General features: G+C 35.5%; 1 protein-coding gene across 1 annotated transcript in view; it reads left to right on the forward strand.

The window, feature by feature from the left end:
- The first annotated feature begins 277 nt into the window (after positions 1 to 277).
- The window catches only part of LOC133323048 (uncharacterized), a 28,136-nt gene continuing 3,467 nt past the window's right edge, over positions 278 to 24,946 (forward strand). Inside the window, exons 1-6 of the mRNA XM_061532006.1 lie at positions 278 to 371; positions 17,969 to 18,079; positions 18,164 to 18,920; positions 18,978 to 19,307; positions 23,824 to 24,448; positions 24,647 to 24,706. Of these exons, the coding sequence (XP_061387990.1) occupies positions 301 to 371; positions 17,969 to 18,079; positions 18,164 to 18,920; positions 18,978 to 19,307; positions 23,824 to 24,448; positions 24,647 to 24,706 (1,954 nt within the window). The 5' untranslated portion in view covers positions 278 to 300. The remainder of the gene's footprint in view (positions 372 to 17,968; positions 18,080 to 18,163; positions 18,921 to 18,977; positions 19,308 to 23,823; positions 24,449 to 24,646; positions 24,707 to 24,946) is intronic.

Below are 24,946 nucleotides of genomic sequence, written 5' to 3' on the forward strand. Positions count from 1 at the left end.
TTACAAAATAAATACAGTTACAACAACAAAGTGAATAACCCAAAAAGTGAAACAAACAAAAAAAATTAAAAAGTTTAGATACCTATCGATGTAGTATCTGCTGTTCGGCTATGTGATACAAACAAAATTTACAATAATTAAAAGCTACAAATAGTGTTACCTAAATACATACATACATAGTTGTTATATGTACATACATAGATATATAATAAATAATTTATATAGAATATCTAAACAATTTTTATACAATATAGAAGCTATTAATTTAAATTATTACAAATAATATAAACATCCACAACAATGACAGTTACCTATACCGGTGAGGTTGCCACATGCCGCGGATTTGGCTGTTTTCTCAAATTGCTACTCAGGTGAGTTGGATTTTTGGATAAATACTCTCGATAAATTTTTAAGACTGGGTCTTTCCGGTACCCTGTCTATAGAAAAACCCAATCTTCATTCTAAAAAAGGCCATATTCATTCTACGGAAGATACAGGTCGAAGTGAGAGACCAGTACTCTTTTTGTATAAAAAAGTGTCCATATTTGTTCTACATGTGACCCAGGACACAACCCTTATTTGGCTTTGGAAAAAAATTATTGCTTTAAAAAACCACACCTCCTGGGCTTTGGAAAAAATTATTGCTTTAAAAAACCACGCCTCTTGGGCTTTGGAAAAAATTATTGCTTTAAAAAACCACACCTCCTGGGCTTTGGAAAAAATTATTGCTTTAAAAAACCACGCCTCTTGGGCTTTGGAAAAAATTATTGCTTTAAAAAACCACGCCTCTTGGGCTTTGGAAAAAATGATTCCTTTAAAAAACCACGCCTCTTGGGCTTTGGAAAAAATTATTCCTTTAAAAATCTACGCCTCTTGGGCTTTGGAAAAAATATTCCTTTAAAAATCTATGCCTCTTGGGCTTTGGAAAAAATTATTGCTTTTTAAAAAACCACGCCTCTTTCGAAAAAATGATTCATTTAAGCCTCTTGGAATTTCGAAAAAATGATTCCTTTAAAAAAAATCGCGCTTCTTGGAACTTCGTAAAAATTATTCCTTTAAAAATCCACGCCTATTGATGTTCGAAAATCTGATTCATTTAAAAACCCACGCCTATTGATGTTTGAAAATCTGATTCCTTTAAAAATCCACGCCTATTGATATTCGAAAATCTGATTTCTTTAAAAATCCACGCCTCTTGATGTTCGAAAATCTGATTCCTTTAAAAATCCACGCCTACTGATGTTCGAAAATCAGTTTCCTTTAAAAATCCACGCCTACTGATGTTCGAAAATCTGATTCCTTTAAAAATCCTCGCCTACTGATGTTCGAAAATCTGATTCCTTTAAAAATCCACGCCTATTGATGTTCGAAAATCTGATTCCTTTAAAAATCCACACCTATTGATGTTCGAAAATCTGATTCCTTTAAAAATCCACGCCTATTGATATTCGAAAATCTGATTCTTTTAAAAATCCACGCCTCTTGATGTTCGAAAAAGTGATTCCTTTAAAAATCCAAGCCTATTGATATTCGAAAATCTGATTCTTTTAAAAATCCACGCCTCTTGATGTTCGAAAAAGTGATTCCTTTAAAAATCCAAGCCTATTGATGTTCGAAAAACTGGTTCCTTTAAAAATCCACCCCTATTGATGTTCGAAAAAATATTCCTTTAAAAAATTCACAAATTGATGTTCGAAAAAAATGGTTCCTTTAGAAATCCACGCCTACTGATGTTCGAAAAAATTATTCCTTTAAAAATCCACACCAATTGAAGTTCGAAAAAATATTGCGTTTGAAAATCAATGCCTTATGTTCGAAAATATATTTTTTTACTTATTGGTCATTTAAAAATACCCATTGAAATTCCATGTAAAAATAAAATGACGAATCAATTTTTCCTGCCAATAATAAACATTCCATTCTGATAAAAATTCCTTATTTGTCTGACATTTCTGGAAAAAATGTAAAAAACAGATGAGTAGTATTTTGGAAGAATAGTAAAGATAAGGTATCTTAACCTTCAAAAATATGGACTAATAAAGAATGAGGTAATCTTAATTCGTTTTATTTCCAAAATTCTGGCCCTGTCAATCTTAGTCATATTTATTTATTTCAATATTTTGGGACGTCAATCACCTAACCAGGTCATAAGTGCGTTTTATTTTTCCTTCGCGCTCCTGAGTTTTGTTTTTAGGCGTCTGAAAGTCTTTTTACGATTATTTTTCAATTCGACGGATTGATAAGCAGTTATTTTTTTTCGATCGAAAATTTGACCAATAAAGTTTAATTTTTGAAACTAAAACAATTAACCAAAATATTTCTGGTGTTAACTTATCTTGCCAATGAATACAAATACCAATTTTTGGACAAATAAATGACAGTGATTGCGGACTCTAAAAATATGATACTCAAAAATATGAAATCATATCGGGCATCAAAACAATTGAAAATTTGAAACCCGTGGTCATGTTATCGCTGTTTTTGTTATTTTTATTCAAATCAAAATGGCAATGCAATCGAAATTGTTAACATTAAATTGCCCGCCAATAACTTTTGTACAATGTATATGGGAAAGTTATAGAACTTTTATGGTTATGCTATAGTGGGTGGGGAGCAGGGTGTGATATGGAAAATATAGCGTGAAACACGATCAATGCTGACGTAAACATTTTAGTCCAAATAATTATTATTGCATTGAGTTTTTGTTAGAAATCAGATAAAATGCAGTACGAACTTCATACGATAGATGACCAAGTCAAATACCCGTGGCGTGGGTATGACCAAGCTACCATAGGTGTGGATTTTTAAAAAAGCTACCATAGGCGTGGATTTTTAAAGAAGCTACCATAGGCGTGGATTTTTAAAGAAGCTACCATAGGCGTGGATTTTTAAAGAAGCTACCATATGCATGGATTTTCTAATGAAGCTACCATATACGTGGATTTTCTAATGAAGCTATAATAGGCGTGGATTTTTAAAGAAGCTAACATAGGCGTGTTTTTTTTAAAGAAGCTACCATAGGCGTGGATTTTTAAAGAAGCTACCATATGCGTGGATTTTTTAAAGAAGCTACCATCATCCGCTTCAGTAGGCGTGGATTTTTAAAGGATTTTTTGCCAAAGCATAAGAGGCGTGGATTTTTAAAGGATTTTTTGCCAAAGCATAAGAGGCGTGGATTTTTAAAGGATTTTTTGCCAAAGCATAAGAGGCGTGGATTTTTAAAGGAATACATTTTTCGAACATCAATAGGCGTGGATTTTTAAAGGAATACATTTTTCGAACATCAATAGGCGTGGATTTTTAAAGGAATACATTTTTCGAACATCAATAGGCGTGGATTTTTAAAAGAATATTTTTTCCAAAGCCCAAGAGGCGTAGATTTTTAAAGGAATATTTTTTTCCAAAGCCCAAGAGGCGTAGATTTTTAAAGGAATCATTTTTTCCAAAGCCCAAGAGGCGTAGATTTTTAAAGGAATATTTTTTTGCAAAGCCCAAGAGGCGTGGATTTTTAAAGGAATATTTTTTTTCAAAAATCTGCGTTTTTATGAAATATTTTTTTAGCCTTGAAGCTGCTTACTTGTTTGACTGTAGAGTATTTTACCCACCTTTATCCGGATATTAGCCGAAAATTACTTTTTGAACACTTGTTGCTTGCGATAGTTATAGACACACACCCTTTATTTGACTTACGTATTTGAAATGTAAATAAAATTTTTGATTTTGTTGTAGTTGAAAATTTTGAAATGTTTTGATATGAACCATATGCTACTGCGGTTCTCAGGAAAGTCGTTTTTCCTCACATTGAGTGAAATGGAAGGTTGGATAGAATTTAAACAATTTTTTTTTTTTGTTCTGATAACTAAAATTCCAAACTTACACATGTACACATTACATGATTCGTGATAAGTTCTAAAATGCCAAGTATAATTAATTACATATTAATACTACATTTATTTCTATTTTTTTTATTTAAAGTTCGTGTCATTTTTTAAAAACCCCTCTTCGTGTTTAACTATTGGTATTGTAGTTGTCGTTTGTTTGTCTGTGTGTTTTTGTAGCTGCGTTCGGAATTATTGATTTATTGACACGGTTTTACAGGGAATTTATGAAGTTTTTCGCACATCAGACAACACCCATATTTTTTAAAATTATTAGCTTATATAGCATATGTAAAGGATCGAATGACAGTGGGAAAATAAATTAAATTATTTTTTATAGGAAAATAATAAGGGAAAGGGAAATAGGAAAGGGTATTTTGAAATCATTCAGTACTATTATGTGAAGGCTTACAAAATTTAATTATTTTGTGAAATAAGAATCAGAATATTTTAAAAATCGTTGAAATTGAATTTCCTTGTTAATCTCTTAATGAAATATTATCTCCTTCTCTTGTATACATCCCAATTTATCTTAAGAAACCACTATGACGTCATTGACATCTCAAAGAGTGTAGGGAAGAGACGTTGCTTTTGTTGTTGTGACTAAATGGTTGATTATTGTATTTTTTCATCTACTGAAAATTATTTCTTTGTTTCTGATTGTAGCCATTGAAGGTTTTAATATATGTATATGTATATATATATATGTCTTTGTCCATTGTTTGTTTTGTGGGACTATTTCTTGTTTGTGATGAATCATTAGATTCCTTATATGTACAAACGTGTATATGGCAGTCATGGTTAGTTTAAGCTTAGACATTTGTGAAAAGGTTTAGGGTTTGAGTATATCTTTTAAAAAATCGATACAAAAAAATAGTATATCATAAATATCTCCAGACACCCAGACAAATCTAGAACTTATTTATATTTACATAACATATTTGAGTAATATTTCAGGCATGTAACACATTTTATCCAGTATTCTTTCCAAACATACCTTAAGGGAACCCCCCCATTCTCGGGGTCAAAAATTTTCTTGATATAATTCGAATCTACACTAATTAAAGAATGTCCCTACAAATTTTCAAATAAAAACCCTCAAGAACTCTTGAAGATATAGCCGATTTATTGTGTCAGCATCAAGTGACGGCTGAAGGGCTTCTCAAACTTTAAACGCGTTTTTCTCTAAACATTTTTTTTGCGAATGGCGGGCACGATAACTCAAAAACTAATAATCCAATCGGTTCCAAATTTTGCAACGTTTCTCTGGGAATGTATAGCTATCGTATGAACTTTGAACTTTTTAACTTTGGTTTTGGTAAAAAATTTGCGATTTTCCAAAAATATTTGTTCAAAGGTCCGCCATTTTGTTAATATTAGAGCGAAGTCAATAATCCTAGTTCATACGAGAGCCAGACATGTACTCTTTCTAACACCGTTGGAATTTTCGGATTCCGATGTTCCAGTGAGGAGTTATCATGCCCGCCATAAAAAATAAGGACTTTTCTTTAATTACAAAAAACAACAACAAAAATTTTTTGTAAATTATTTTTCTTCTATTTTAAATCTTCAAATATATATGTGCAAAGTTACAAACCTTAACAAGCATTGGTATTGATTTACCAGCCCATTGAAAATCTTGAAAAATTAAAATCGAGAATGGTGGGGGGTTCCCTTAGATCGAGAGATACGCCTATATGGGGGCTATATCAAAACATGGACCCAGGGACTCCATATTTCATTTCAATATTTGCTTTGACATTAAAAATATGTAAGTAAAATTTTGGCCGCCTATGTCAAGTGGTTCGGCAGTTAATGAGTTTATACCCAATTTTTGGGTAAATACTCAAAATAGGTTGCCTTTGTTTGGGGGCTACCAGTAAAAGTGCTCCTACATACATGAATTCTTGCATGGGCATTTGGTACCCAAGAAGAACTCTCTGTGCCAAATTTCAGTCAATTTGGTTGTAAAATGTGTCTAATTGGCAAAAATACCTTAAATCGAGAGATACGGTTATATGGCGGCTATATCAAAACTTGGACCCAGGGACCCCATATTCCATTTCAATATTTGCTTTGACATTAAAAATATGTAAGTAACACTTTGGCCGCCTATGTCAAGTGGTTCGGCAGTTAATGAGTTTATACCCAATTTTTGGGTAAATACTCAAAATGGGGTGCCTTTGTATGGGGGCTATCAATAAAGGTGAACCCACATACATGAATTTTTGCATGGACATTTGATAGCCAAAGAGAACTCTCGGTGCCAAATTACAGCCAATTTGGTTGTAAAATGTGTCTAATTGGCAAAAATACCTTAAATCGAGAGATACGGTTATATGGGGGCTATATCAAAACATGAACCCAGGGACTCCATATTCCATTTCAATATTTTCTTTGACATTAAAAATATACTCAAAATAGTCTGCCTTTGTATGGGGGCTACCAGTAAACGTGGACCTACATACATGACTTTTTGCATGGGCATTTGGTACCCAAAGAGAACTCTTTGTGCCAAATTACAGCCAATTTAGTTGTAAAATGTGTCTAATAGACAAAGAATGCCTTAATTCGGGAGATTTTTGGGTGAATACTAAAAATAGGGGACCTTTGTATTGGAGCTACCAGTAAACGTGGTTTTGCATGGGCATTTGGTACCCAAAGAGAACTCTCTGTGCCAAATTACAGCCAATTTGGTTGTAAAATGTGTCTAATTGGCAAAAATACCTTAAATCGGAAGATATGGTTATATGGGGGTTATATTAAAACTTGGACCTAGGGACCCCATATTCCATTCAATTTTGACATTAAAAATATAAGCAAAATTTTGGCCGCCTATGTCAAGTGGTTCGGGTATTTACCCACGTCTTTAAAGTATCAGTTTTACGAAATCGATTTGATAACAGAAACCCGGAAATAGGGTGTGAGATTTTGTATTACCGATTCAATATAGCAAATACCCACAAATGGATATTTACCCAATTTACCGGGTATTTACCCTTTGGGTAGTAGTATCAGCATCAAGCGACGGCAAGGGTGCTTCTGAAACTTTAAACACGTTTTTATACCCTTCACACTTCCACACTGTGGTAAAGGGTATTGTGCAGATGTTTGTAACAGGCAAAAGGAATCGAGATAGACCCATGGTTCTTTTTGAGAATATGCATAGAATCACTTTCTGAGTTGGTTTATGTATGTCCGCCTGCCCATCCATTCATGTACAGGTCGCATTTATGATCCGACTTGCATGAAATTTGGCACAGGTCTTATTTATTTGGCGCTAGAACGAACCCTATTGAAATTGGAAAAAAAGTTTCGGATTTAGATATAGCTCCCATATATAGTTGCGTCCGGTTTTATGTAAATGGAGGACCAGACTGCCAATATTGAGAACATATTTTGCATTTATAATTGAAGTTACTTCAGGTTGACATTCGTAAAGATTTGTTGAAACAGGTTCAGATTTTAATATAGCTCCCACATATATTTTTATCCGATTTTATGCAAGTGGTGCAAATGAAGGAGCCTATGTCTTTTCGCTTTATCGCCAATCGGTGAAATATATATATGCAAAGCTACAAGTCTTCAATTGTTTACAATTATGTTCATTGTGATATTCTGAATCTGGAACGTTGAAGATTTACAACAATAGGTCCATTGTTATATAAACATTAATGGAAAAAGAAAATAATCTACCATTTGTCAAAATTCGAACAAACTATCCACTATATTTATTGTTATGTTAGTTGAAATCATGACCCTGCGTACTTCTCCCCTCCTCCTCCTCCTCCTCTCCATTCATGCCCTCACATAATCTCAGTCAGACACACTTATCAGCGATAACAACATTGAACGAACGCTGTTGCTTTTTTTAACTACACAAAACGCGTAGAAGTTTCCCCACCACCCGCATGATATGGCTAGAGTTGTGGGTATCAATGAATGTTGTCATCATCATCACAATCGCCATCGTTGTCGTCGTCATGTCGTCACAAGGGCTGTAAACAAAACTACTACAGTGTGGTTCAATTGTGTACAAAGCTATGGATATGTGTTAAATATGTTTGGGGAAAATTGGCGTGAGATTTGCTGGAACAATTACTGTTGTTGTTGTTGGATATTTTTATTATGATATGGATTTTTATTGGGTCCAACGGAATAGCGTCCCAATTCTGCTACATAAAGGAGAACTCGTGACATTTATTGGCACTCAACCGCACACACACACATACAAACTTTATGACAATATGATTATGATATGAAATTAAAATCAAATTGTTGACATTGTTGAGAGTTGACAAATAATAAATCTAATATTTGAGTTACTAATCAGACAGTTCGACAGACGGACTGACGGGCTGGGACAGTCTGGGAATGGCAAAAAATTTGGCATTACAAAACAAATTAACACCCTCAAAAGTAAATAGTCTCCATGCTTCGAAACATATGTATGAATGGCCAACAAAAATTCCATCTCTTTGTCTATCCTCTAAGACCTCCACCCCTTCCTCTCCTTCCCCTGCGTGGATTTGTATCAGAAATCCAAATATAATTATTGAGATTTGTCCGACATGGCAAAAAATTCGGTTTATTATCATATGAGAGAGATATACTGACAAACAAACTGTTGGTGGTCTGATTGTCTACAAATTGCAGGGAAGGGAGAAAGGAAGTAGGGGCGATATGGTTAAATCACTATTTATACACATGTTTTTTTTCGATAGTGTCACCCCACCCTACACTCAACTTGATGTCAATTGACTGTAATCATCTGATGGCTCTGACATATCGAGTGCATTTTTTTTCGTTGAATTTTTGGTCATCGACTGACTATCTGACTGCCTGATTGAGAGGGGAGGGAGTTGGGAGAATTTTTTTTTTCGCTGATAATGATACCCAATTAAAAATAAATTGCCACTTGAATATGTCAAAAAAATGATATTGATTTGGGCCACACACTCATATCCCGGGCCACACACATTATGTGGGTTAATTTTCTTTGTGTAATTTATTGTATTTTATTTCATGTTGTTGTTGTTGCGGTTTTTTTATTTTATTTATATAAGAGAAGCGTATCACATTTTTATTGATGTTTTATGATGTAATAATACAAAATAATTATATTGATAACCTTGATCGTGTTCCGTTCAAATGTTGAGGAAGGAAGAAGAAGATAAGAGTGATTTATTTTGAAAATTAAATACTTTCGATTTTCTACTGTAATTATATTATAGAAGAAACATAAGGGTGGATCGAAAACTTTTTTTATGTTCTTCAAAAGAATATTTTTATATCTGATACGATTATCATTTTGTATATAGATCCTTACGAAGTGCCCGCTACTTCGTATACGGAAAGGGAATCCGAAACAATAAAAATAATATTCTATATGGAAATGGTGAATAATACTGTACAATTTGTTGTATTATAAATCCGAATTTCACATCTATTCCTACATCTACTATCAACTTTATTACAATTAGTACTCTTCATAAGCACTAATTGCCGAAATCTAGTTTAGTACAATTTGGCACCCATAAATTCAAATTTCCAAAATTACCTTATTGGTACACTCTAACAGGAATCTTAATTCGAAATTTCAGGATACCAACTTTATCCTATAACCCAAGTTACCCAAAATGCAAATTGTACTTAATTTAGTACTGTTCGTACCAATAAGTACAAATTTCAGGCTTCCATTTCAATTCGTTCAACCAAATCTAAATTGTACCAAGTTTAGTACCATTTGGTACTAAATTTCAGAATTCCAGTCCAATCCAATCCGTTCACTTAAAAACAAATTGTAACATATTTGGTACCACATTAAGTACATTTTTGCTTCCATAATCACGAATTTCTTCATTTCCTATTCTACACTCCATTAGTAATTTTAATTCCAAAATTCTGGAGTCCAACTCTGACGGTTCACACATAATCACGTTGTACCACATATAGCACCATTTAGTACAAATAAGTACTATAATCCATATCTCAATTCTACAATCCAACAACAACCATTATTCCAGGTTTTAGGTTTCCTGCTCTCTCCGTTCTCTCAATTCCAAATCTAGTGCCGTTTAGTAGTTTTCGTACACATAAATACGACTTTGGAAATTCTCTATACATAGTTCAATCCCCGTAATTCTAGCTCTTCCCGTTTGCCAAATACAAAGGGTACCATATTTAGTACTTTTCGTAACCTTCTGGTTCGAATTTCCAAAATCCCAGCCGTATCTCAAGCCTACACCCCAACAACATCCAAAACTTTTTGAGAATATGCATAGAATCACTTTCTGAGTCGATTTACGCATGTCCGTCCATGTATTTTTGTGAACAAAGTACGGGTCGCATTTATGATCCGATATGGATGGAATTTGGCATAGGTCACTTATTTGGCCAAAGGACGAACCCTATTGAAATTAGGAAAAATCGGTTCAGATTTAAATATAGTTCCCATATATATTTTCGTCCGATTTTAAGTAAATGGTGCCTATATATCTATCGATTTGCACGAAATTTGGCGCAGCGTAATGAATTAGGCCTAGAATGATGTGTGTTAAGTTTCCTGAAAATCGGTTCAGATTTGGATATAGCTCTCATATATATATTCGTCCGATTAAATAAAAAAGGTGCACAAAAATCCCTTAATATTAATTAGGTCTAGAATGAGGTGTGTTAAGTTTCCTGAAAATCGGTTCAGATTTAGATATAGCTCTCATATATATATAAATATATATATATGTATATATATATATTCGTCCGATTTAATGAAAATGGTACACCAAAGTCCCTTAATATATTTCGATTTGCACGAAATTTGGCACAGCGTAATGAATTTGGTCTAGAATGATGTGTGTTAAGTTTCGTGAAAATCGGTTCAGATTTAGATATCTATCTCATATACATTTTCGTCCGATTTAAGGTAAATGGTGTACCAAAGTCCCTTAATAGCTTCCGGTTTGCACGAAATTTGGCGCAGCGTAATGAATTTGGTCTAGAATGATGTGTGTTAAGTTTCGTGAAAATCACTTCAGATTTAGATATAGCTTCTATATCTGACCAAATGATCCAAATGTTTATGGATCAATTTCATTTTACTGGTCCTTTAAAAATGCGACGTCTGTTATGATTAATCTGTTGAATATACCCAAAGTGGTGAAGGGTATCATATAGTCGACCCCGTCCGACTTTACTGCTTTTCATACTGGTTTTCTTTTTAAGAAGTCGATAAATTTACGAGATTTATGAAGTAAAGGACCGGATTGTTTATTCAAATGTGTTGAAAAAGGTATGGTTCCCTTCGCTGAAGAAAATATACCTCTTGTTTGGGTGTTTCAGCTTGACAATAACCTCAAACATATGTCAAAAATCAGGGTTTTGTAACGGCTAACACAATTATCAGAACTTCACCCTATGGAAAAATCGTTGGAGTATCATAGATAGCAAAACAGATTCAGAAACAAACAGGTTCAGGATGCGAGAACTAGTATATCCAAGGGTCAAATTGAGCGTCATACAGATTCAATTTCTCGTAGGTGTGCTGCCGTAATAAAAAATTATGGTTACGCTGTCGATTACTGGCAAAATTTGCTTATTTATCAGAAAAAATCGAAAAGTTGCTTAGTTTTGACCAAGATTATTTACGGTGAAAAGTGTCTCATCGAAATATTCAGAAAATTTGTAGTCGATTTAAATGTCCGTTGTCTATCGCCTGTCTGTCTGGTGCGCAAGATAACTCTCGAAAGGAATATTCGATTTCATCCAAACATTGGACATCTTATTATTTCTTCCAAACATAGTTCTAGTTCGATGATTGGGAATATCGGTCCACTTCTTCTAGTACATCCCACAAAAAATTGTCAAAATTATGCAATAAAAATAGTTTTATAATATCATGCGAACGGATTATCCTATTTGAACCAAACTATGCAGAGCCTATTATCTTAACCAAGCCTAGATGAAGTCTGAAGATGGGATCAATTGGTCCACTCCTTCTGGTACCTCCGCCACAAAGGGTCAACATTTTCAATATTTATAAATCTAATATCAGGCGAATGAATGTATAAAATGTCCAAACTTTGCACAACATATTATCTTTAGATCAAGTCCGAAGTTGAGACCCGTCTGCCCTCTCCTCTGGTACCTCCTCTTCTTGCAATTTTTATTTGAATAACCGAATTGATCAACATTAAATCTGAAACATCTTTGATAAAAACATATAGCTTACCAGATATGTTGCCGACAGATATGTATGTGAGAGCATATATATCTGTCGGCAACGCCGACTGACATATTTTTACATGGAGCTCTGATATTTGTTATAAAGTTCCAATTCCTAGTACAGAGATCATGTTTGTCTGGCCTCTACCGCACACCATAATCTAAAATTTGGGTATTCGATTTGATCCAAATTTGGCGAATTACACCGTAAGACGATGGTTCCTTTACATTTTCGGAAAGTGCTCCGAACATGTTTCGAGGTCTACACTCTTCAGATGATAAAAAAATATTCTGAGAAGCTGACAATGGCCTAGGTATAATTAAATACGACTCGCAAAATTAGTTTGAACACATTGCAGGACGTTGTCACCTTAAGGGCATATTTCCCTTACTCACCAAATCTGGCACCCGGCGACTACTTACAGTTCTCAGATCTTAAATAAGTTATGTACAGACTGAAGACAATGAAAAATATTATTCCTATGAATGACTATTGTCACGAAAGCAACAGGATTAGCTTTGTTCTACAAAATTTTGGAGCCTCTGCAGAGACTTTGTGAACTTAAATATAAATTGAAGAATTCATTTTTTGGTGGTCATCTATAAATATTTCTTATAGTAGTTTCCATCACAAACATTATCTCAGTCTATAACACTCTCTGCTTCAACTATTTTATAAAGACACCCTGAGCTCGTCTATAAAGACTCTTTGCTTTTATTCAGCTCATCTATACAGTTTAGATCGTCTATATCTTATCGTCTCTTCTTATATAAAACTATATCATCTTCAAAACATCCCGTTAATAAAAAAACTACCTTTAGCTCATCGACAATGACCCCTTCAGATTGTTTATAAGGAGTTCCTTCTATAAAATATTTTGGAAAAATTTTATTTTCAAACCGATCTTAATGACAACAAAATAATATATCTAATTGAAATCGCCTCGTGTTTGTTAAGCCGGTCATTACTTCCATACATTAATGTATGTATATATATATATGCATATATATGCATATGTATATATATATATATATGCATTTTATTTTTACGTGTATGATTTTGTAATTAACACATCCGTATGTATATACATATATGTATATTGTATGAATATGTCAAATATTTAACGCAATTATAACCTTTGATAAAGTGATCAGATCATCGCCGCTAAAAAACATAAGTTCAAAAAAATAACAACAAGTTTTTTACAAAGCAAAAAAAGCTAATGACATCACCTGATGGCACTAATTTTTCAATTGTGCGAAAATTCAATTGGGGTTAATCATCAATTTTTAGAGGAGATAACTTTTAAATTTAAGAGAGGTTTAAGGGGAGATAAACTAACCTCATCTTAAAATGAATTTAAATAGTGCTAGTTTTAATTTACATATTGTCCAAATTATATAAAATTATATTAGAAAAGTCCTTCCACTAAAAAATCCTTAACCACATCCAACTACAATGTCAAGTTCTCCTACATTGTAGGTGATGATAGTAATAAAAAAATAAGGAAAACTTTCTCTGCCAAAGGGACTACAAAGTTTTGCAAAAAACACAAATTGCCCTTGAGACGAAAACATCTCTCACAGCACAGCACACACACACTTACATGCATAGGGTAATTTTATTTAATAATAGCATTTTTTGCCCATAGATATGGTTGTTGATATCATCCTCGTCATTTACATCAGCGAGACATTCATTTGTCATTTCCAAAGTTTCAGCCATTAATGACACACTTTACAACAAACAAAATTGCAAGCTGTAAAATTACAAACTTTCGAATTACACACATACATTAATATCTGTGTAACAATGTATGTAATAATTCAAAAAGTAAACATTATATGGCGGATCAGAATAATTAGCATGCGAGAACAATAACATCATTATATGAAAATATAAATCAAGAAAATTGAAATGCACTCCGACTAACGGCCACAAGTCGAAAGGGGAGGGGAGTCCCTAAAGACGAGCTGAGAGGGCAGGGAGTCAAAATAGACCAGGTGAGGGGCAATGTGTCTCTCTAGACGAGCTGAAGGTCAAAAAGTCTATATATACGAGATGAAGGGCAGAAAGTCTAAATAGACGAGCTGAAGGCCAGGGAGTCTATATAGACGAGTTTAAGGGCAGAGAGTCTATATAGACGAACTGAAGGGCAGTGAGTCTCTATAGAAGAGCTGAAGGCAGGGAGTCTCCATAGAAGAGCTGAGGGGCAAGAACACTCTATAGACAAGCGGATTGACAGGGAGTCTCTATAGACGAGCTGAAGGACAGGGAGTCTATATAGACGGGCTGAAGGGAAGGCAGTCTATATAGACGAGCTGAAGGACAGGGAGTCTATATAGACGAGCTGAAAGAAAGGCAGTCTAAATAGACGAGCTGAAGTACAGGGAGTCTCTAGAGACGAGCTGAAGGACAGGGAATCTATATAGACGGGCTGAAGGGAAGGCAGTCTATATAGACGAGCTGAAGGACAGGGAATCTATATAGACGAGCTGAAAGACAGGCAGTCTAAATAGACGAGCTGAAGTACAGGGGGTCTATATCGACGAGTTGAAGGGCAGGGAGTCTATATAGACGACCTGAAGGCCAGGGTGTCTATATAGACGAGCTGAAGGCCAAGGAGTCTATATAGACGAGCTGAAGGTCAGGGAGTCTATATAGACGAGCTGAAGGGCAGTGAGTCTTTATAGACGAGCTGAAGGCCAGGGAGTCTTTATAGACGAGCTAAAGGGCAGGGAGTCTTTATAGACGAGCTGAAGGCCAGGGAGTCTATACAGACGAGCCGAAATGCAGGGAGTCTATATAGACGAGCCGAAATGCAGGGAGTCTATATAGACGAGCTGAAGGGCAGGGAGTCTATATAGACGAGCTGAAGGGCAGGGAGTCTATATATGGACGATCTGAAGGCCAAGGAGTCTATATAGTCGAGCTGAAGGTCTGGAAGTCTATATAGACGAGCTGAAGGGCAGGGAGTCTATATAGACGAGCTGAAGGGCAGGGAGTCTATATAGACGAGCTGAAGGGCAGGGAGTCTATATAGACGAGCTGAAGGGCAGGGAGTCTATATAGACGAGCTGAAGGGCAGGGAGTCTATATAGACGAGCTGAAGGGCAGGGAGTCTATATACACGAGTTGAGGGGCAGGGAGTCTATATAGACGAGCTGAAGGGCAGGGAGTCTATATATGGACGATCTGAAGGCCAAGGAGTCTATATAGTCGAGCTGAAGGTCTGGAAGTCTATATAGACGAGCTGAAGGGCAGAGAGTCTATATAGACGAACTGAAGGGCAGGGAGTCTATATAGACGAGCTGAAGGGCAGGGAGTCTATATACACGAGCTGAGGTACAGGGAGTCTATATAGACGAGTTGAGGGGCAGGGAGTCTATATAGACGAGTTGAGGCGCAGGGAGTCTATATAGACGAACAGAAGGGCAGGGATTCTATATAGACGAGCTGAAGGACTGGGAGTCTATATAGACGAGCTGAAGGGCTGGGAGTCTATATGGACGAGCTGAAGGCCAAGGAGTCTATAAAGACGAGCTGAAGGTCAGGGAGTCTATATAGACAAGCTGAAAGCCAGGGAGTCTATATAGACGAGCTGAAGGCCAGGGTGTCTATATAGACGAGCTGAAGGCCAAGGAGTCTATATAGACGAGCTGAAGGCCAGGGAGTCTGGCAAGTTGATGAACTGGGAGTCTCTATAGGCAAGTTGAAGGGCAGAGATTCCACGCCTTAAATTAGACCTAAGCTAATTATTTTTATTTTTATTTTATTTCTGCGTGAACCATCAGCCGATCCGCTTTTATATGCCTTTGAAGCTGGGGCATCTCCATCCATTCTCACAACATGACCTAGCCAACGTGGTAGCTGCAGCTCAATACATCTAACAACGCCGATGTCCGAGAATACCTGGTGCAGCTCATGGTTCATTCGACGGCGATATTCGCCGTCAATGCAAATCGAATTTTTTCTCTCAAACACTCCAAGAGCTACCTCATCTGCTTGTGTATCAGCGTCTTGTAGAGTGTGAGTTTGGTCTGGCGTGGGGTAGCTTTGCTTATGACTTGCTTACTCAGACCATAGTAGCACCGGTTGGCCATCACTATCCTTCTACTAATTTCAAAACTGATTTCATTCGTTTTATTTATGGCGGTACCAAGGTATATATAATCTTTAACTACCTCGAAGCTGTAGTTCTCAAGTTCCACAGTTGGTCCGAGTCTACTGGACGTTTTGCGTTGATACCATCAGCTTGGTTTTCTCGCCGTTTACTGCCAGACCCACTTTGGCAGACTCCTTCTCAATTTGTTCAAAGGTGGCTGTTACCGCTCTCAATGTTCGACCCATTATGTCGATATTATCGGCGTAGGCGAGTTACATGTGTTGTTTGGTGTACAGAGTGCCATTTCTGTTCACTTTTGCCTCTCGTATGACCTTATCCAGCAGAATGTTAAAAAGGTCAAACGACAAACTCTCACTTTGTCTGAATCCTCGTTCAGTATTCAAGGGCTCCGATAGGTCCTTTCCGACTTTAACTGCTTGTGCCACATAAAGTTATCCTGCATAGCCGTATTAATTTTCCAGGAATGCCGAACGTAGACATGGTTTTAGACACCTCTGAACGGATAGGGCTGTCGAATGCGACTTTATAGTAGACGAATAGGTGGTATGTGTCGATATGTTTTTCGTGAGTTTTTTCCAAGACTTAGCGCAGAGTGAAAATCTGGTCAATGGTGGATTTGCCAGGTCTGAAGCCGCATTGGTATAGTCCAATAATGTCGTTGACCACTGGCTTCAGTCGTTCACACAGCACGCTGGATATCACTTTATATGCGATGGTAAGGAAACATATTCCTCTATAGTTGGCACATATAGTCTTGTCTCCTTTTTTGTGCACGGGACACAGGATGCTGAGGTTCCAATCATTGGGCATGCTTTCCTCTAGCCAAGTTGTAATAATCAGGTGATGCATGCTCCTGACCAGCATCTGACCACCAATCTTAAATAGTTCGGCTGGTAACCCATCGGTTCCTGCTGCTTTATTATTCTTCAGCCGATTGATTGCTATTCTGACTTCATCTTGGCTAGGTGGCATACACTCTATACCGTCATCTATTATTGGTTCTGGGGTATCCTCTTCACCGCTACTATTTGATACCAGAAGTTTTTCAAAATTCTCCTTTCAGAACCTCAGCACGCTGTCTGTATCTGTCACCAGGTTTCCTTCTTCATCTCTACAGGAGGATGTGCCTGCACCAAAACATTCGGTTTGGTGTTTAACGCGTTGGTAAAATTTTCGGACTTTATTCTGACTCCTGTACATCTCGATTTGCTCACGATCACGTTTTTCTTGTTCTTTTTTCTGAAAAAACGTTTCTCCTCTCCCCTTTTCTCCCGATAATTCTCCATCACATTACGTGTTGCTACTGTCTACAGGGTTGCCCTATACGCTGCGTTTTTCATATCAGTAGCATTACGACGATCGTACGATCGTACCATGGATTTCTTGATGGTGGCTTTTGGTATCCAAGTGTTGCTTTTGCTGCAGTTTGTAGGGAGAGGGCAATTCTCTGCCATTGTGTTTCTATATTATTATCGGGACAAGAAGTGCTTTCGTCAAGCAGGTGTGTAAGTTAAGCGGAGTATGCTTCTGCTATCTGCTGTGTTTGCAGCTTTTCGACGTCGAGTTTCCGTGTTACATTAGATCACACCTTTGCTGCTGCATTAAGACGTGTGCGAATCTTGTCTGCCACAAACTAGTGGTCCGAATCGATATTTTGAATTTGAATTGAAAAAAAATACATTTCATTAATATTTGAATTTTTTTAAATTGAATTAATTTGTTTAAATTGTTTTCCAATTCCAGGTGGCGAGGCAGTATTTACAAACTAGTATGGCTGGACTTGGTGGCCTTTCTATTTCTCTATTATTTATTAAATATAATATATCGATTCGTCCTAAATGCCGAACAAAAAGTGTAAGTCAATGAGAAAAAACATCTGTGACCCTTTTTAATAATTGCTCTCTTTTCCCCCTCTCTCCCTCTCTCTCTTTTTTGCAGAATGTTCGAAGCGATAGCACAGTATTGCTACAACTACAGTGATCTCATACCCCTGTCCTTTGTATTGGGCTTCTATGTATCGATTGTGATGACCCGATGGTGGAATCAATACACCAGTATACCCTGGCCTGATCCCATTGCGGTGTTTGTTAGTGCTAACATACATGGACAGGATGAACGTGGCCGTATGGTTCGTCGTACCATTATGCGCTATGTTTGCCTCTGTTTGACAATGGTTATGACGAACATATCGCCACGCGTCAAAAAACGTTTTCCCAATTTGTCGAATTTTGTCGAAGCTGGTCTATTGATCGAGAACGAAAAGAACATTATTGAGAGTATGAATAAAGGCTTTCCCCGTCATTCAAAGCATTGGTTACCAATTGTATGGGCCGCCAGTATTGTAACACGGGCCCGTAAAGAAGGTCGCATACGTGATGATTTTGCGGTAAAGACGATAATCGATGAGCTGAATAAATTCCGGGGACAGTGTGGTCTGTTGATATCGTACGATACAATAAGTGTGCCATTGGTCTATACCCAGGTGGTAACATTGGCAGTGTATTCGTTCTTTTTGTGCTCGGTCATGGGCCAGCAGTGGACTGAGAATAAGGTTGTGGCCAATAGTAATTATTTGAATAAGGTTGATTTGTATTTTCCGGTCTTTACCACCCTGCAATTTTTCTTCTATATGGGATGGTTGAAAGTGGCCGAGTCGTTGATAAATCCCTTTGGTGAAGATGATGATGATTTTGAGGTAAGTTACCTGACTGCTCTTACTCTAATAAATTACTAACGTGTTTCTCTGTTGCAGGTCAATTGGATGGTTGATCGCAATTTGCAAGTCTCCTATTTAATTGTTGACGAAATGCATCATGAACATCCTGAGCTATTGAAGGATCAATATTGGGATGAAGTCTTTCCCAATGAGCTACCCTATACCATTGCCTCGGAACGTTTCCGCGAAGAACATCCCGAGCCATCAACGGCCAAAATTGAAGTCTCCAAAACGGCAGCAATGCCCACGGTTATGTCCAGTGTTCGCATTGATGACATGGTTGGTAATCAAAATCAAGAATCAAATCCCGGTTCCCCAACAACTGTGCAGGCAGTTCACTATAAATTTCCAAATCAAGATGAGGAGGTTAGAATCAAATTGGCAATGTCCATTGGAAATTTCAATATAAAACTGGAATTGGCCAATAGCAAAAAATTCTTACATATTAAAGACATATTTATGTGCTTTCCCAAAAACAAAAACAAACTCAAACAAACTTTTTGTACCCTCCTTCCACCATATACAAACAAAAAACAAACAAGCCCTCTAACTGGTATTTGTACACATATATTTTGTTTAAGTATAACAATCTTTCCTAAAGCTTTCGAAATTTTATAAAAAAAAAATTAGGAAAATTGGCTGGTGGGTACAAAAATCTCTAATTTCCCCATTTTGTTACTAACACAAAATAGTTTATGGGATTTAAAAAAAAATGGGTTTATTTTGGTGAAATTGTTGTATTTTTAAAAATTTCCCCCAAATTTTTGAAACAAAAAACTAACATTTGATTCTAATTATTACCTCTTTACATATGCACCCAGAACAAAAATCAGAATGCTTTAATGCTATGCACGCTTTTATATCCTTCCTGCTCTAGCCCCCACCTCTTTTTTCAGATTACTTTCACAGACACGCTGTATCTAACCTCACTTGCACCAAAAACAATTCTATACACATCCAAGACACTACTGCACGATTGTAAATTTTCTGTATTTATTTTTTGTATGTAAACCAATTTTCATCATTCGGTTAGACCTTAAAACCAGGTCCAAATTTCCTCATCTAAAAACGAAACACATTTTAAAGGAAACACATTTCAAGGACTATTAGACCCCTTTTGTGGGTTTTTAGGAATATATTTTAGGCATAGTGAACCTTTTTCAAGCATTACTAGTGCTGAATATTTTTTTAAGTAATATTACCTGGTGAGGTAATTACCAGAAATTTTAATAAAATTTTCATAGACTATTGGAGTCTTAGGAGGACATTTTTTTACAAAAAAAAACACTTCAATCCAAATTTCAAGATTTTTGTGAATATTTTTGGTTCACAAATATTTTTTGGCTGAAGATTTTTATGAATATTTTTTGTAGGAGTAGTATTTTTAAAAAATATATCAAATGACCTACCAGTATTTGAAGATTTAAAAATATATATTTTTTGTAAGGACTATCAGAGTTAATAGCGAGGATTTTTTGGGATAATATATGGCCAGATCTGCTAGGCCCATTAGAGCGGATTTTTTTTAGAATATAAATTTGGAAGATGTATAAGAGCTATTAGCGAATATTTTCGAAATTATTAATAATATATTTTAAAGGGCTGTTAAAGATCAATAAGAATCAATGGAACTTTTAAGAATTAGAAATTATGTTACAAAAAATACTACCGATCTCGGAGCCACGTTATAAATCTCATTATAGAATAAATTTCAAACTCTACAAAAACCTATGTTGATGATTTTTAAATATTATTTTGAAAGAACTACGAAAGACCTTTGGAAATTCATTAAACTGTTTATTATATACCTGCTGTACTGCAGACCGGTATACTTTAAAATATATTTGGAAAGACTAATGAGTCTTTGATGATGAGTGTGTTTTTAAATTCTCATTTTATATATTTCGATTACAAAAAAAAGAAACAGAAAATGGTGAAAATTGGTTTATTTTATTATATTTCGGTTTTGGTTAATATTATTTCTTTTTTGTAGGGCAGAAGAAAGTTTCAAACTTCTTGTAATTAACTAAACGCTCCATTTATTTCATAACTCACTTAACATCAATCAAAAAATCATATAAAAATCCTCATTTAAGCTAGATAACATTCCACTTATATTATAATTTTAATCATAATTTTACAAGTCATAAAAAATAATATAATTTAATATCTATCTACCTATCGCACGAACTATATCAAGATATTCCATTATGATCGAAAATATGTGATTTTTTCATATGTCTTCCATTTTGTTAATTTTTGTGTGATTTTAAACCCCCTATTTCATATGCACTCTTTCGAATGCAGTGGGAATTTTTGGATTCGCAAATTATTCCCGCCATCGAAAACAAGGTCTTTTCTTAAATTACAAAAAGAAACTATTACAAAACAACAACGTTATGTCAATTAATGTTCTGTTACAATGTTACAAATCTTTAATAACATTTGCCAGCCGTTTGAAAATCTCCAAAAATTTCAAATCGAGAATGGGTGTGGTTCCCTTAAACCTCGTATACCAGCGGTTAACCGTCATTATCACTTCAAACCTTTTTTTATTTTTGATGACGAAAGGTACTTTGGTCTCTCAATTTAAGGGAATGTCCCTATAAATTTTCAAGTGAAAATCTCAACAATTTTTGAAGATATAGCCGATTTATTGTGTTAGCATCAAGTGACGGCAAGAGGGCGACTCAAACTTTAAACTCGTTTTTCTCCAAACAGTGTTTTTGTGATTGGCGGGCAAGATAACTCAAAAACTAATAACCCAATCGATTTCAATTTTGAGACGTTTCTCTGTGAGTGTATAGCTATTCGCTTTTACCTGAAGGGAACTAGAAGATGAAAATGACACAGAATTTTCTGATTGACAGCCGAACAAATCCGGTCAAATCCGGTTACCTGAAGATCCGCGTGGTAGCATTTGATCTTCGAACAATAGATAGATTTCTAGTTAACAAGTTTGTGGAGAAAATGAAACCTCTATAATACGATAGACAGATTTGCAATCGATTATGTCGTTCCTCATGCACTCCTCAAGCAGCCATTGCCGCTGTATAGATAGACCATTTATGGTCCAACTTGTAATACCCGTTTAAATTCCAGCCACTTCAGTTAGGAAATGAAACTACGACCCCAAAAAACTAATGTCGGTCGGGACCCTTATATGGAGGCTAAGCAAAAACTATAGTTTTATTTATCCACCATAAAATAAATATGCCAAATTACAGAATCTTATTTTCCAAATAAATACGACTAGGACCATCAAAATATCGAAAATGGAACGAGACCGTTGAATTAAAGATTGAAAAAACATTCACCTTATTTTCACCGATCACAATTGGTTGGAACATAAAGATAGACCCTTCAAAAAACCTAACTCCAATCGGGATCCTTATGTGATTGCGTGCCTTAACAAGGACCTCCGTTTTTTTTTTATTTTTTTCAGGAGGTTTCTTATCTGTTACGAAACCGAAATTTTAAATGACTGAAAATGAGTTTGAAAATACGACAAGGATCTTTAAAATACTGTGAATGGGAAAGATTCCTTACCTATGAAGGTATTTTATCCTCTGAAAATCCGATATGTTTAATTATAGCCTCTTCTGTAGGAAGGTAGGGCCTTCAATAACCCGTTCGGTCGGTACAGATTTATGTCCAAATTTAAGCTTGCATCCGAAATATTTTTTCAAGAGATTTTACCCACTCAGAAACCGAAATGACGGCAACCGAAAATGTAACGGACTCTTGAATGAGGGTTATGTCAAAACATATACCATAGAAATGAATTGTATTCTCTAAGAGGTTGAAATGCTAACTTTCAGACATTTAGGTCTGAACTATAAAGCCCTACTCCAGGCTTTTTAAACCTCAAAAATTTATCAAGATCATAAAAAAAAAACTATTTCAAAACATGACCCAACAATGAAAATGTCTGGTTTGAAGTTTTACAAAATGTTAAAAGTTGGAAAAGTCGAATTTCCCTTCAAATACATAAAAACGGGAGGGCCCTTTATATGGGGAATACGTACAGAAATGGACCTACATTGACATGTATTGAAAATCGGGTCATACATAATCTGCGAGTCTGAAATGTCAAATTATTACCACTTCGGGTGGAAAAAGAGGATAGGGAATTTAAATCCTGAAAAAATCGGTCGAGACCATTAATAATGAAAATGTTCTGCCATGAGTCTTATTAACCTTTGAGAAACCAAACTAGCAAATTGCAGAAATTTAGATTGAAAAATGCGACTAGAAAGATCAAATACTTAAAAATGGGCTGGATATTTATATAGGGGGAAATGGTCTTTATGCGGAAAATAGACCATCATTATTATATGTCTGAGTTTTTGTCCTCAATTGTGAAATGCACTCTATATCATAAATAGTACCAAAGCGGGTCAGGACCTATGTTACAAGATGGACCTATATTCAATAATTTTACGAAAGTAAGCTATTTGGAGGGTAATTGTACCGCTTTATAAGATATTAGTTTTTGGTCCTGTCAATTTATTGAAAATATAATTTCAAGAACTCAATTGACTAATGTTAACAATATCAAGATTCATTATAGTCTTCAAGTATTCATTATATTGAAGATTCATTATATTCCAGTAAATCCTTTCTAACACTGTAAATATTTTACAAGTTTAGTTACCATTTTCACACAATATTTTGTTTTTATAATTATTTCATGCCGAACATCTTCACATAATAATTTATACACTAAGTTGACATAATTTTATTTTCCCTAAAAAAACTTTCTTCTGTCTCTATGAAAAGTTAAAAAAGAACCTAACAAGTTTTACTTAAAATGCATTATTTTTTTAATATTAATAAATCCCCATTTTATCCCTCTTTCTTTCCCACCGAAAAAACTCAGGCTGACGATGCCAGTGGCATACACTTTACCGCTGGTAATGGTAAAACTCGCCCCGGTTCTTCACCCAGTTTGGTTAGTCTGAGCGGTACATTGTCCCGAGTCAATACCGTCGCCTCGGCCCTTAAACGTTTCCTCAGTCGCGACGATAGCCGCCCTGGATCGATTACACCAAATGATGAAACACAAAAATATAAATTCCCTGGCAGTGCCAGTGCAGCTAGTTTAGCAGCAACAGCTAACACCAAGCCTGTGGGCAGCATGCGTATCACAGATCAAGTTATTGAAGAAGTCGATGAACAGACAACAATAACATCACATCGTGGCATCGATCATAATCGTCCAAATGTACGAGATATTTTCTATCAAGGACAACAACCGACATCGAATCCAACAGAACCTATGGATATACCAAGTAATAATAAAATTTATATGCGCACACAATCATCAGGAGATCCACATCTATTTCCGCCAGGTGGTGTGGAGGCATTGTTAAGTACCTCAGCACCGGCTGCAGAGAGTCCCAGTATGGCGAGGACAGTGCCAAGTTCACCAGTGGGTGAGAGTACCAAATCGCTGTTCGATCAAATAAATCGTGATCAACGGGAGAGGGGTAGTCGTGAAACAGGTGAATATAAAATACATATAACAAAGATACTAAAAATATTGCCACAATTTTTTACAATTTTGGAAAAAAAAATAAAAGATATTTTAAGAAAAAAGGTGGCAATGTTTTTTTGTCATTTTTTGTACATTTCATATAAAAATCATTTTTCATTTTGTTTACAATTATGATGCTCACTCACAATTGAAAATTTTCTTAAAGCACAATTATTAGGACGTCATGAAATCACAACGCCCCAGTTCAGGTGGTTTTTATCAACCGGTAACGTTGATTTTTCTAACAACACTCTCAAGAAAAATTTAACAAAGTTTCGTTGTAATGTATTTTTTAATTAAAACTGTAGTAAATGGATATAAGCAACAAAATTCCAATGTGAAAAAATACAGTTTTAATTATTTTCTAAGTTCCTATTTTCTATATAAGCGAATTTTGTTTCTTATATCCGTTAACAATAAAATTATGTTGTGTTCTCTCTATCGTTTTGAAGTCTGAAGTGTATTT

Source organism: Musca vetustissima, unplaced genomic scaffold, assembly GCF_032173495.1.
Source record: "Musca vetustissima isolate MV318-11 ecotype Yass unplaced genomic scaffold, APGP_CSIRO_Mvet_v1 utg18991, whole genome shotgun sequence".
Classification (NCBI taxonomy): Eukaryota; Metazoa; Arthropoda; class Insecta; order Diptera; family Muscidae; genus Musca; species Musca vetustissima.